At 36.8% G+C, this 13,841-nt stretch overlaps 1 protein-coding gene across 2 annotated transcripts in view; it reads left to right on the forward strand.

Annotated features, from left to right (window-relative positions):
- NFKB1 (nuclear factor kappa B subunit 1) overlaps positions 1–13,841 on the forward strand; it is a 287,360-nt gene that overhangs the window by 189,788 nt on the left and 83,731 nt on the right. For both annotated transcript variants that reach the window (XM_053703496.1, XM_053703495.1), the window contains exon 12: positions 6,425–6,559. In XM_053703496.1, the coding sequence (XP_053559471.1) occupies positions 6,425–6,559 (135 nt within the window). The remainder of the gene's footprint in view (positions 1–6,424; positions 6,560–13,841) is intronic.

Raw genomic sequence — 13,841 nt, forward strand, 5'->3', positions numbered from 1 at the left:
TTATTTCAAATAGACAATATATGTCATTATTTATTACAGTTGGTCCTTCTTTACTTTTTTTAATCTTCGTCTTTTGGTTTCAAGCTTTGGTGTAATATGCATGACATTCTTAAAAATTGATTTTAGTATAATAATATATGTATTGTTTTTATTGCAATATAAAATACACCTATGATCTGATCACTTAATAAATTAAATATATAGGTTGGTGTTTAATCACAGTTTTCTTGTTAGTCAATTGTTAAATGACCTTACTATTTGGAGACAAGATGTTTTTTTAGAACCAAAAGATTCACCCATTTCCTTCCTTTTGCTCTAATAAGAATCTTCCTAGATTACGAACAGCAATTCTCTCACTTTCATTCGTCTCTGCACTTTTCATATAGACTAAATAGTTTATCCTGGCCTGAAAATGACTCAAGAAAGATCTTTCCAATCCTAACCACCTTTCTCCTGATAGTCGTTCTAATGAGAAGCTGGTGTTCACTTCGGGGTGATATGGCTTTGTGTTTAACTTGGGGTCCAAGATATTGTTTGCTTTCATTACAAAATAACATTAAACTTGTTATCTCCCAGAAGGCTCTTAACAAGTTTATCAAATACCCTTGTTTCAATTTAGAACTGCTTTTTTAATTCTTATGAACCTTTGACCCATATCAATACCTATTCACCATTGATCACAGGGATGATTATCTTTTTATCCCAAGCAATCTCAATTATTTCAGGTTCCTATGCATCACCTTCAGTCATTAACAATTCCAGTTTGTGGCTGGACAGAACCCCACATGTGTCCATCAATGTCCTTGCTGCCCTAATCTCCATATTTCATCTGACCTCTTTGACATAATGGGGGAGGTTGGATTTAGATTACTAAATCACATTAAAACAGTGTCATGGGTAGACCATGAACAACCAAAACATATTTTGATCCCTTTACTTGATGTCATTTTGAATGTCTCTCTCTTCAAATCTCTGGAGACAAATGTTATGGGTCTTTAGCTTGTGACTGACAGGGAGCCAACAAATATGAGTATGGTTTTATTGCATAAAATAGATATTTCATTAGGTTTTTTAAAAGTGTATTTGCAAGGAAAGCTTAAGTGTATAAATAGAGTTCAGTTTTGTAGAGATGATAGAAGATAAGTGATTTTCTGAGAGGAATACTATTTGGCCTCCCTGTCATATAAAATGTCTGACAGACACATTTTGTTTATTGGATAGTTTACAACCCGTCATACTAAGATAGAAAGGGAAAGCTAGGGTGGTATTGAGTGTCTGTTGTGTGTGTGTGTGATGTTTGACAATTTCTGTGTGACTCCTAATAATAATTACCCTATAGTAAAGGATGGCCCTCACGGCTATTGGCTAAGAGATGGAAACTTGATTTCACAGCAAAATAGCGTTCTGCCGTGGGCTGCCTGATGCGCTCAGCCCGACAAATTAAGGAACATGACTGAAAGTCCCCTTTATTTGTTCCACTGGTAAATCTTAGCGTTTCAAAAACGCTAGGATTTACCATCACTTTAAGGCAGTGCTGCATAGGTAAAGCAAATATTAATTGAATATGTTAAAACATATTATTTATTAAATACATTAATAAACAGTACAGCAATAGGAACATATCAGTAGTTCGGTACATTACCACAATCTAATGCGTTTTTACATATCACTTTATCAGAGATGGCAATCCAAATTAGGAGAATGCTCTGTGTTTCACCACTACACTGTGTACAGCCCACACATCCCATCAGAAGTGATGTTGTGCCAGTTGTAACTAATCCGAAAAAAATCAGTGGAGTGCAATGTATACAACTCACCGGAAGTGTACAGAATCTAAGGCACAAAAAGTAAAAATATTTTTATAGCTGTTGGGTCATTCTTTGTTTTATTATTTATGTCAATTATTCAGACAAGTTATATTTAGTTAGTTGTATCAGTTGTTGCTAAGTAAAAAATTACCACTGTGTGCAAATCACCAATTCATGTTATATTTGTGGCGTCACTCATTTCTAGGTAAAAAGTCGCCACTGCACACAAGTCATCAATTTCCCTCATATTAATAAAGCATATAATCTATATTTTAATAATATTATGGGGCACTGCTTGAGTGGTCATTAGGTGGGCTTATAAACTGAAGTACAAAAAAACTAAACTATACTGAAGTGTTAAATGTTTAAAAATATATTTTTAAAAAACGAGTACAATAATAAAAATACTAAATACATATATCTTAAAAAGCATCTCTTTTGCCTGATTGAGGTGTTAGTCATAGATTTTATATTAAAACATATAGATCTTAAGAGCCAGTCAGAATATTGAGGAGTCAGATGCACACTTTTAAAGGATCCAGACAAGCAAATTTGTACCAGAAACAAAATTCTATAAGCTGTAGATTTCTGTACCTAGTAGAGTATTAAAAGACAGAGAACATTGTCCTTAACAAAAAAATTGAAAGGTGTAACAAAGACTAACAGTAGGTCAATAGTATAACTGCTCAGTTGCAAAGAATAAGTAAAACTAAGTGTTTCCTGAAGCATTGTGGGCTAGATTACAAGTGAAGCGTAAACATTTGCGCACAAGTGATAAGGGGTTTATCTTGGGGGGTTGCTCTTGTCAGGCTTATCGCCTTTATTACAAGTTATAAGTAAACGCAATCGCTTGAGCACAATCGCGACACAAAAGTTGAACAAAATACATCAAAAATACATTTCATAAGTATAGTTACACTCATAATAACACCATCTAATAACAATTATTTTAAAAAAAAATGCACAAAAAAAGTTATAAAGGCTCAAAGATATATGATCTCAGGTGTTAAAGCCCTTTGTCTGCCTTTTTTTTTTTTTAACATTTAGATACATACAAATACATGTACATATATCAGCAATGTTATAAAAAAATAAGCAAAACTATGTCTGTAAATACACATATACACCTAGAAACACATAAATACATATGTACACATATATAGACATATGTACAAGTACATTATAGCCCTTTGCAGTCAAGTAGCTGAAAACATGAAAAATCATATTAATGCAATATCCATATTTAATAAAAGTTTTAACTATGTATTTAGGGTCAATATTTGACATTTCAGTATTCTGCACATAGCAGAATATATATATATATATATATATATATATATATATATATATATATATATATAAAATATGCAGAGATATTTATTACTGAATTAATAGAACATATTCTGTTATTTGAAGAACATTGAAATGTTAAATATTCATATTTTCGTGTTGGGTTAGCTCAAACAAGAATATGCAATCAGGTTTGCACGAGAGTGCAGCTTTAGGGTTTTTTTTCTCCATTGACTTCTATAGGGGAATATGAGAACGTACACGCGATATTCTAATTTCGGCTTTTTGCGCTTGTTGGGTTAGCGCAAGAGTGAAAACAGTTTACTTTTAACTTGTAATATGAGCGCTACCAGACAACCGCAAAAAGCGCCCAGTATGAATTAAGAACAGATCAACAAATAGCATCAAGAGATTTAGCAGATGTGGGTTCTAGAGGAGGTACTGGGGATTGGTTGATAGTAGATGGTTGCAAAGTACATTGAATGGAATATTTTGTGGGAAGAGTAGTTGAGCCTTGAAGATAAATTATTTATTTTTACTTTTTTTTTGGGGGGGGGGGTGAATGCAAGTTTATTGCGTACATCAGTGAGACTAGCAGATTTTTTTGCTGTTGAATGCAATGAGACAACATAAGAATCCCCAAGTATATTGGATGCTTGGTTGTGATGCACTTGGGATTAAAGCTGTTCTGTCAATGGAGGTTAGATGGACATAGTTTCTTGAAAAAAATATTGTCATCATAGTGGGAAATCCTATTTCTCTTTAATGATGTTAATTCTCTATACTTAATGTTCATACCTGTTTTTGAGCTTTGATAAAAGAAACCAAATATGGCTTAAAACTTTCTAAATTTTTAAGAACAAATGTATCATTTGTAAAACAGATCAGAGAGATGAAAATTCTCAGCTGTGCAACTATGTCTAGAAAAAGATTTCTCCAAAATTAGCTAATTAGGCAAAAGGTGATATATAGAATGACCACAAGTTGTGCTTTAGAAAAAAAAAAGGTGTCCACCATCTTTCCTGGTTGGCCACACTGCAAGCCTTGAAAACATTTGAAGTGGGCGTTGCCCTGATCCTGTCCATCAGCCTTGGTGTTGGGCCGTATTTCATGAGTTAAAGGGACACTGAACCCAAATTTTTTCTTTCGTGATTCAGATAGAGCATGCAATTTTAAGCAACTTTCTAATTTACTCTTATTATCAAATTTTCTTTATTCTCTTGGTATCTTTATTTGAAATGCAAGAATGTAAGTTTAGATGCCGGCCCATTTTTGGTGAACAACCTAGGTTGTCCTTGCTGATTGGTGGATAAAAAAGACACAGAAAAGAAAGGGTATACAAGGCGCTACTATAGATCTATGTACTAGTTAACCTCTAGTAAGAGTAAAATAAAGCTATATCTACAGGTATTATCCACAGTAAGAAGGATACATTCAAATAAGGGTACAAATAAGAATATAAAGATCTTACAAATCTGATATAAAAATGTCCAAATTAAAAGTCCATGTTCCTTTCAGATACTGATAATGCAGGCAGCTCCTTAAAAAAGTCCCATAACGAACTTGTAATAACCTAAGAAAAAAATAGAGAAAAAAAGAGCGCCCAAAAACGCATCTAAGTGCAGACTGTCTGTACCAATTTATTAAGTAATTAACATAAAACACACATAAGAATCACACTCACAATTTAAAAGATTAAAACATGCGGTGTATAATATCACCCGATGAGTTCTCCTTTCCTCCTGCTTCACTAGCGTGGCGTGCAGCGTCAGTGACCCAGCTGTCTGTAGGTGTGTTGAGATTTAACCAATCCGGTAGTCACTTCCGTAACTCAACCCTCCGCTATTGGTTGGTTCACGAAGGTTGTTAGAATCCTTCTCCCAATAGAGTATTAAGTCTCTTTGACACAGGGAAGAAAAATATTTAAACTGGACCATACAAAGGCATATTAGCCATGCATAACAAGGTATCCTCAGCCCGCTGAGTGTAATTCGATCACAAGAAATACACAACAAAAGGCGGCTTCACTGGATTTGAACAAATTATGTAAAGAGCAATATTACTGCCCCCTCACTCGACGTACGTTTCGTTCCGTGCTGGAACTTTTTCAAGAGTGTGAAAAAGTTCCAGCACGGAACGAAACGTACGTCGAGTGAGGGGGCAGTAATATTGCTCTTTACATAATTTGTTCAAATCCAGTGAAGCCGCCTTTTGTTGTGTATTTCTTGTGATCGAATTACACTCAGCGGGCTGAGGATACCTTGTTATGCATGGCTAATATGCCTTTGTATGGTCCAGTTTAAATATTTTTCTTCCCTGTGTCAAAGAGACTTAATACTCTATTGGGAGAAGGATTCTAACAACCTTCGTGAACCAACCAATAGCGGAGGGTTGAGTTACGGAAGTGACTACCGGATTGGTTAAATCTCAACACACCTACAGACAGCTGGGTCACTGACGCCGCACGCCACGCTAGTGAAGCAGGAGGAAAGGAGAACTCATCGGGTGATATTATACACCGCATGTTTTAATCTTTTAAATTGTGAGTGTGATTCTTATGTGTGTTTTATGTTAATTACTTAATAAATTGGTACAGACAGTCTGCACTTAGATGCGTTTTTGGGCGCTCTTTTTTTCTCTATTTTTTTCTTAGGTGATTGGTGGATAAACTCATCCACCAATCAAAAACTGCTGTCCAGAGTTCTGAACAAAGAAAAAAGCTTAGATGTCTTCTTTTTCAAATAAAGATAGTAAGAGAACGAAGAAACATTGATAATAGGAATAAATTAGAAAGTTGCTTAAAATTGCATGCTCTATCTGAATCACAAAGGAAAAAAAATTGGGTTCAGTGTCCCTTTAAGTAGCTATAAGATCTATGCAGGTGTTATGGATATTTGTTGCCATTTTGGGGGGGGAATTATTTACTTTTATTTGGGATTTTCTGTGTGCAAATTTTCACAAAGCATATCATTCTACTGTTTTACTGATTATCCTTTAAAAAAAATCAAACTTATTTATCTACAGAAATCTGCATAGACTTTAATGGTAAATTTACTAGACAAATCATTAAATAGCCTTTTATAAAGGATTGTTTATCGCCCCCATTATTGCCATGTTTTCCTCTTAACATAAATGCAGTGTAATGTATATTACTGTCATTTGTTCAGTGTCTTAAAGGGACAGTATACACCGATTTTCATATAACTGCATTTAATAGACACTACTACTACAAAAAAAGTGCTATTGCATTGTCTTATTATCGTGCATTTGTTAATTATGCAAATCGTATTTACTGGTCATTTAATGGTGTTCTTTATCTTATACAGACAAAGAGGAAGTACAGAGGAAGCGCTTGAAGCTCATGCCTAATTTCTCTGATGGATATGGTGGTGGCGGTAGCAGCGCTGGGTCTGGAGGGGGTGGAATATATGGAAGTGGTGCAGGAGGTTCAGGTGGTGGAGGTAAATCACCCGAAAAAGTCTTTGTACTTTTATACGTTTTATATTTTAGATATTGAAGTATTGTTGTTCGCCTTCTGTGCATTTTCATTGTGCAATCAATGGTTTATCTCTTTTTTTTTTTTTTTGTTTATATAGATATTGTCTCCAAACCTACTTTGTGAAAAGACATTGATAACCATTTATTGAATATTTTGGTGCATATAGAACATTTCTCTTTTTACATAATAAAATTTTTCAGGTAGACTGTCTCTTTAAATTGCTCTCTGTTGCTGGTAATCAAATGGTAAATGACTATTGCGTGTATTATAGTAAAGTCACTGTTTTGTGCATGTAAGTGTGTAGCTAGAAAGACACATAATGGGAGTGCTGTTGGGGCACTGAGCATGAGTTTATTACCCCAAATAAGTTTTGGAATGACATACCTTAAAGGGTTATGAAACCCCCCCAAAAATATTTTGTGCAGAGCATACAATTATGCAAATATTTCTAATATTATCAAATTTTCTTTGATCTCATGGTATTCATTGTAGCAGAATTGTCTGGAGCACTACATGGCAGGAAATAATGCTTCCATCTAGTGGTCTTGCAAATGGATAACATTATTGCAAAACTACTGCCAAATAGTGCTCCAAACATGTGCACACTCCTGAGCAAATTTGATAATAGAAGTAAATTAGAAAGTTGTTTAACATTGCATGCTCAATCTGGATCATGAAATAACAATGTTGGGTTTCATGTCCCTTTAAGAGTCAATAGAAAGTGTAGACTACTCTGTTTATTAATCTAATTAGTATATTCAGTTAAGCAACCAACATTCTTGCATCAGTTACATTACACAACATCTAGATGGTCAAATGACTCCCTAATTTAAAAGAGGAGACTAACCTTTTCAGTGTTCTCCACAGAGGATTTTACCAGCCATGTAGCATTATAAAGTAGCAAGGTGGGAGCATTGTAATACTTCGAACAATTATAACATTTTCTGTTGTTTATGAATGTTACTGAAGCTATATAAAGCACACATGGAATTAAAAATGTCATAATTTAGCATAAAAATGATAATTTGTGCAAACATTGAAAATATGTCATTAATATTATCTAATTTTAGCTTAAAGGGACATTAAACCCACATTTTTTTCTTTCATTATTCAGATAGAGAATACATTTTTAAACTACATTCCAATTTACTTCTATTATCTAATTTGCTTCATATTTTAGTTTAAGAAATAGCAATGCACATGGGTGAGCCAATCACACGAGGCATATATGTGCAACCACTAATCAGCAGCTCCTGAGCCTATCTAGATATGCTTTTCAGCAAAGGATATGAAGAGAATGACGCAAATTAGATAATAGAAGTAAATTAGGAAGTTGTTTAACCCCTTAAGGACCAAGGCCATTTTTCAATTTCTTTCCCTTAAGGACCAGGGCTATTTTTACATTTCTGTGGTGTTTGTGTTTAGCTGTAATTTTCTTCTTACTCATTTATTGTACCCACACATATTATATACCGTTTTTCTCGCCATTAAATGGACTTTCTAAAGATACCATTATTTTCATCATATCTTATAATTTACTATAAATTTTTTTATAAAATATGAGGAAAAAATGGAAAAAAACACACTTTTTCTAACTTTGGCCCCCAAAATCTGTTACACATCTACAACCACCAAAAAACACCCATGGTAAATAGTTTCTAAATTTTGTCCTGAGTTTAGAAATACCCAATGTTTACATGATCTTTGCTTTTTTTGCAAGTTATAGGGCAATAAGTACAAGTAGCACTTGGCTATTTCCAAACCAATTTTTTTCAAAATTAGCGCTAGTTATATTGGAACACTGATATCTTTCAGGAATTCTTGAATATCCCTTGACGTGTATATATTTTTTTTTAGAAGACATCCCAAAGTATTGATCTAGGCCCATTTTGGTATATTTCAAGCCACCATTTCACTGCCAAATGCGATCAAATAAAAAAAATTGTTCACTTTTTCACAAATTTTTTCACAAACTTTAGGTTTGTCACTGAAATTATTTACAAACAACTTGTGCAATTATGGCATATATGGTTGTAAATGCTTCTCTGGGATCCTCTTTGTTCAGAAATAACAGACATATATGGCTTTGGCGTTGCTTTTTGGTAATTAGAAGGCCTCTAAATACCACTGCGCATTACACGTGTATTATGCCCAGCAGTGAAGGGGTTAATTAGGGAGCATGTAGGGAACTTCTAGGGTTAATTTTAGCTTTAGTGTAGTGTAGTAGACAACCTCAAGTATTGATCAAGGCCCATCTTGGTATATTTCATGCCACCATTTCACCGCCAAATGCCATCAAATTAAAAAAATCGTAACATTTTTCACAATTTTAGGTTTCTCACTGAAATTATTTACTAACAGCTTGTGCAATTATGGCACACATGGTTGTAAATGCTTCTCTGGGATCCCATTTGTTCAGAAATAGCAGACATATATGGCTTTGGAGTTTCTTTTTGGTAATTACAAGGCGGCAAAATGCCGCTGCGCATCACACGTGTATTTTGTCTAGCAGTGAAGGGGTTAATTAGGTAGCTTGTAGGGAGCTTGCAGGGTTAATTTTAGCTTTAGTGTAGAGATCAGCCTCCCACCTGACACATCCCACCCCTGATCCCTCCCAAACAGTTCTCTTCCCTCCCTCATCCCAAAATTGTCCCCGCCATCTTAAGTACTGGCAGAAAGTCTGCCAGTACTAAAATAAAAGCTTTCTTTTAATTTTTTTAAAAATTTTCCCAGCATATTTACATATGCTGCTGTGTAGGAGCCCCCCATAGCACCCAACCTCCCTGAGCCCCCCCACACAGCTCTCTAATCTCCCCCCTCTCACTATTTGGTGCCATTTTGGGTACTGGCAGCTGTCTGCCAGTACCCACTTTTCAAACTTTAGTGCACTTTTTTTTAATATTTTTTTTTTCTGTAGTGTAGCTGGCCCCCCCTCAATACCCCCACACCCCCCTCTCCCAGATCCTTTTTATAAATAGAAATTTAGCCCTCATCACCCGCTCCCACCACAGATCACCTCCCGCTCCCACCACAACCGGACCGTTTATGTGGCATGCTTTGTTAAGATCGGGGGCGCGCGGGCGTGCGCACATGCGCGCGCACGCACCCCCGCCCCCGTGCACGCGCCCGCACGCACCGGTACTAATTCCGGGACCAAGATTCCCAGCGATGGGCCACCTCCTCCCTGTAACTGCTCCCACCCACCAACGATCGGCACCATCGCTAGCCGATGCAGAGAGGGCCACAGAGTGGCCCTCTCTGCATCGGTGTGCCAGAAAAGGTATTGCCATGATGCCTCAATATCGAGGCATCACGGCAATACCTTGAAAGCGGCTGGAAGCGATCAGGATCGCTTCCAGCCGCTTTAAACACTTAGGTCGTACAGGGTACGTCGCTGGTCTTTAAAGACCAGGTTGTGTGCGACGTACCCTGTACGACTCGTGTCGTTAAGGGGTTAAAATTGCATGCTCTTTTTAAATCATGAAAGAAATCATTTGGGTTTAATGTCCCTTTAATATTGGCTTATATTTTAGCCAGTTGTTCAGTAAAATCAGCTGGACGGTGTGGCTGTCACATAGGTCCTGGGGAGCAAATGTTTTTGCAATAAAGTGTTTCATGTATTTTGTGAGGGTTAAGAAATGTATACTTATTATGCCCAAGTAAGGGGTCTCCTAGCTCTAGCTATGGATACAGCAGTTAGTTATAAAATCATTTTCTCTTTTACTGGTAATCAATAATAATGTTTTTCAAGCCATGTACAGTATACGAGGGCCTTCAAACACAGAACTGCTGTAACTAAACTAAACAATTTTTTTTTTTAAATATATGTTCAGTTCTGTTGCTTTCTGGATTTCTTTTCTTAGAAGTAGTTTGTGGTTTCCTGTTACCTTCCAGCCTCCTGTTATGAAGCTTGTTCTGTATTCTGTAAATATTCCACCCGTGTTTTCTGCAGAACATGCAAAATTACTTTTGGCTGAGGTGTAAGCGACACAATTCGTTTGTTTTGGTGAAGAATTAATCACGTTGTGTCGGATACACATTGCCAGACAGGCAAAGTGAACAATAACTTGAGTAACCAAATATAATATTGTGTCTAAAACATTTGTGCCATTATTATTCTTTATAACACACCAACATATCCCACAGCACTTATTTAGTGCCTAATAAAAATATCAACAAAACTATCATTGCCATTTTGGATAAACTATGAAAAAGTTGTTTTGTAATAAATCGACATACTATCATAGTATGGAAACACTTAGTACATTGACACCTTTTTTCTAGTACTTGTTTTTTGTTTTTGTTTTTAATTGTCAAACTCCTCAGCACTTTTGTTTATGTTTTGAAGTATCTTATCACCTCTGTTGAGGCCTATTACGGACAGATATGTAGAAGGGTTAAGCTTGTCAAATCTACAGTGGGCACTTCCAATTATCCAAATTGAAAAACCTACATTAAAGGAAAAGACGCCAAAATAAATAATGAACCCCTTAGTCACCAGACCATTTTTCTATTTTCTTACCGTTAAGGACCAGGGCTATTTCTGCTGTGTTTCTGTTTAGCTGTAATTTTCCTCTTACTCATTTACTGTACCCAAACATATTATATACCGTTTTTCTCGCCATTAAATAGACTTTCTAAAGATACCATTATTGTCATCATATCTTTATAAAATATGATGAAAAAAATTGAAAAAACACACTTTTTCTAACTTTGACCCCCAAAATTTGTTACACATCTACAACCACCAAAAAACACCCATGCTAAATAGTTTCTAAATTTTGTCCTGCATTAAGAAATACCCAATGTTTACATGTTCTTTGTTTTCTTTGCAAGTTATAGGGCAATAAGAAAAAGTAGCACTTTCCCATTTCCAAACCATTTTTCTCTTGTAAGGTGTATCCAGTCCATGGGTTCATCCATTACTTGTGGGATATTCTCCTTCCCAACAGGAAGTTGCAAGAGGACACCCACAGCAGAGCTGTCTATATAGCTCCTCCCCTAACCCCCACCTCCAGTCATTCTCTTGCAACTCTCGACAAGATAGGAAGTATAAAGAGATATGTGGTGATTTAGTGTAGTTTTGCCTTCAATCAAGAGTTTGTTATTTTCAAACGGTACCGGCATTGTACTGTTTTACTCTCAGGCAGAAATTAGAAGAAGAGTTCTGCCTGGAGATTGATGATCTTAGCGGTTTGTAACTAAGGTCCATTACTGTTCTCACACATAACTGAAGAGTATGGGATAACTTCAGTTGGGGGAATGTTCTGCAGATTACCTGCTTTGAGGTATGTTCAGTATTTTTATTTCTAGAGAGAGAGATAAGTTCTAGAAAATGCTGACAGATCCTTGTGTATATTGAGGTAAGCTAGATGCAGTGATTGTATAACGACTGGGATCATGCTTACAAAGTGGGATAATGCTCATGGTAATGCTCATACTAAGTGGTGACAAAACGTTTACATGTTGCACAAATGGGACGTTTTTTTCTCTGAGGTGATAAGTCTTTAGTTGGGGCCTAATTTTCCACATGGCATAGTCAAATACTCCTAGGAGTATTTCCTTAAGGCCCCTCTGACATTGAGTGCATGGTGGGAGGGGCCTGTTTTAGCGCTTCTGTTGCGCAGTTTCTTTTAGACTGAGACATCCAGCTTCCCTAGAGGAGTCCTATTGCATCTGAGGACCACAATAGAGGGCTTATTTCTTCCCTAATCGTATTTGAGGGCAGGTAGGAGCCACAGCAGAGCTGGTGCAAGGTGTAACTGTCTGTTAACGGTGGTTGACGTTTTTTTGAATCCAGTTTGGGGGCTAAGGGGTTAATAATCCATTTGCAAGTGGGTGCAATGTTGCCTTAGTCCCTTACTCACACTGTAAAAATTTCGAAGTCTTTACTACATTTTAACATTGTTTTGCAGTTTAAGTGTTAGTTTTTTTCTCTTAAAGGCACAGTACCGTTTTTGTTTAATTGCTGTTTCACATTTATTAAAGTGTTTTCCAAGCTTGCTGGTGTCCTTGCTAGTCTGTTTAAACATGTCTGACATAGAGGAGACTCCTTGTTCAATATGTTTAGAGGCCATTGTGGAACCCCCTCTTAGAATGTATACCAAATGTACTGAAGTATCTATAAACTATAAAGACCATATTATGGCTTTTAAAGATTTATCACCAGAGAATTCCCAGACTGAAAAAAGGGAGGTTATGCCATATAGCTCTCCCCATGTGTCAGAACCTATAACTCCCGCCCAAGTGACGCCAAGTACATCTAGCGCTTCTAATTCTTTTACTTTACAGGACATGGCGGCAATTATGACTAATACCCTTACAGAGGTATTGTCCAAACTGCCAGGGTTACAAGGAAAGCGAGACAGCTCTGGGGCTAGAACAAATACAGAGCTTTCTGATGCTTTAATAACTGTGTCCGATATACCCTCACTAGGCTCCGAAGCCGGTGCAAGGGAGTTTCTATCTGTGGGTGACATTTCAGGGAAGGCTTTACTTCAGTCCGATTCTGAAATGACAGCGTTTAAATTTAAGATCGTACACCTACGCTTATTGCTCAGGGAGGTTTTAACGACTCTGAATGACTGTGACCCCATTGTGGTTCCAGAAAATTGTGTAAAATGGACAAATACTTTGCAGTGCCTGTTTACACTGATGTGTTTCCAGTCCCTAAGAGGTTTTCGGAAATTATTACTAAGGAATGGGATAGACCAGGTGTGCCGTTCTCTCCCCCTCCTGCTTTTAAAAAGATGTTTCCCATAGATGTCGCCATACGGGACTCGTGGCAGATGGTCCCTAAGGTGGAGGGAGCTGTTTCTACCCTAGCTAAGCGTACAACTATCCCTGTCGAGGACAGTTGTGCTTTCCTAGATCCTATGGATAAAAAATTGGAGGGTCTCCTTAAGAAATTTTTTATTCATCAAGGTTTTATTCTCCAGCCTCTTGCATGCATTGCTCCAGTTACTGCTGCAGCGGCTTTTTGGTTCGAGTCTCTTGAGGAGGCTCTACAGGTGGAGACCCCGTTAGATGATATCTTAGACAGGATTAAAGCTCTTAAATTAGCTAATTCCTTTATTTCTGATGCCGTTTTTCATTTAACCAAGCTAACGGCTAAGAATTCAGGTTTTGCCATTCTGGCGCGTAGTTCCTTTCGAAACTTCAAGGGTGGCGCAGCTTCGGCTTCCTCTAATGCAAAACAAGAGGGAAATTTCGCCCAGTCCAAATCAGTCTGGAGACCTAACCAG

Source organism: Bombina bombina, chromosome 2 (genome assembly GCF_027579735.1).
Source record: "Bombina bombina isolate aBomBom1 chromosome 2, aBomBom1.pri, whole genome shotgun sequence".
NCBI lineage: Eukaryota > Metazoa > Chordata > Amphibia > Anura > Bombinatoridae > Bombina > Bombina bombina.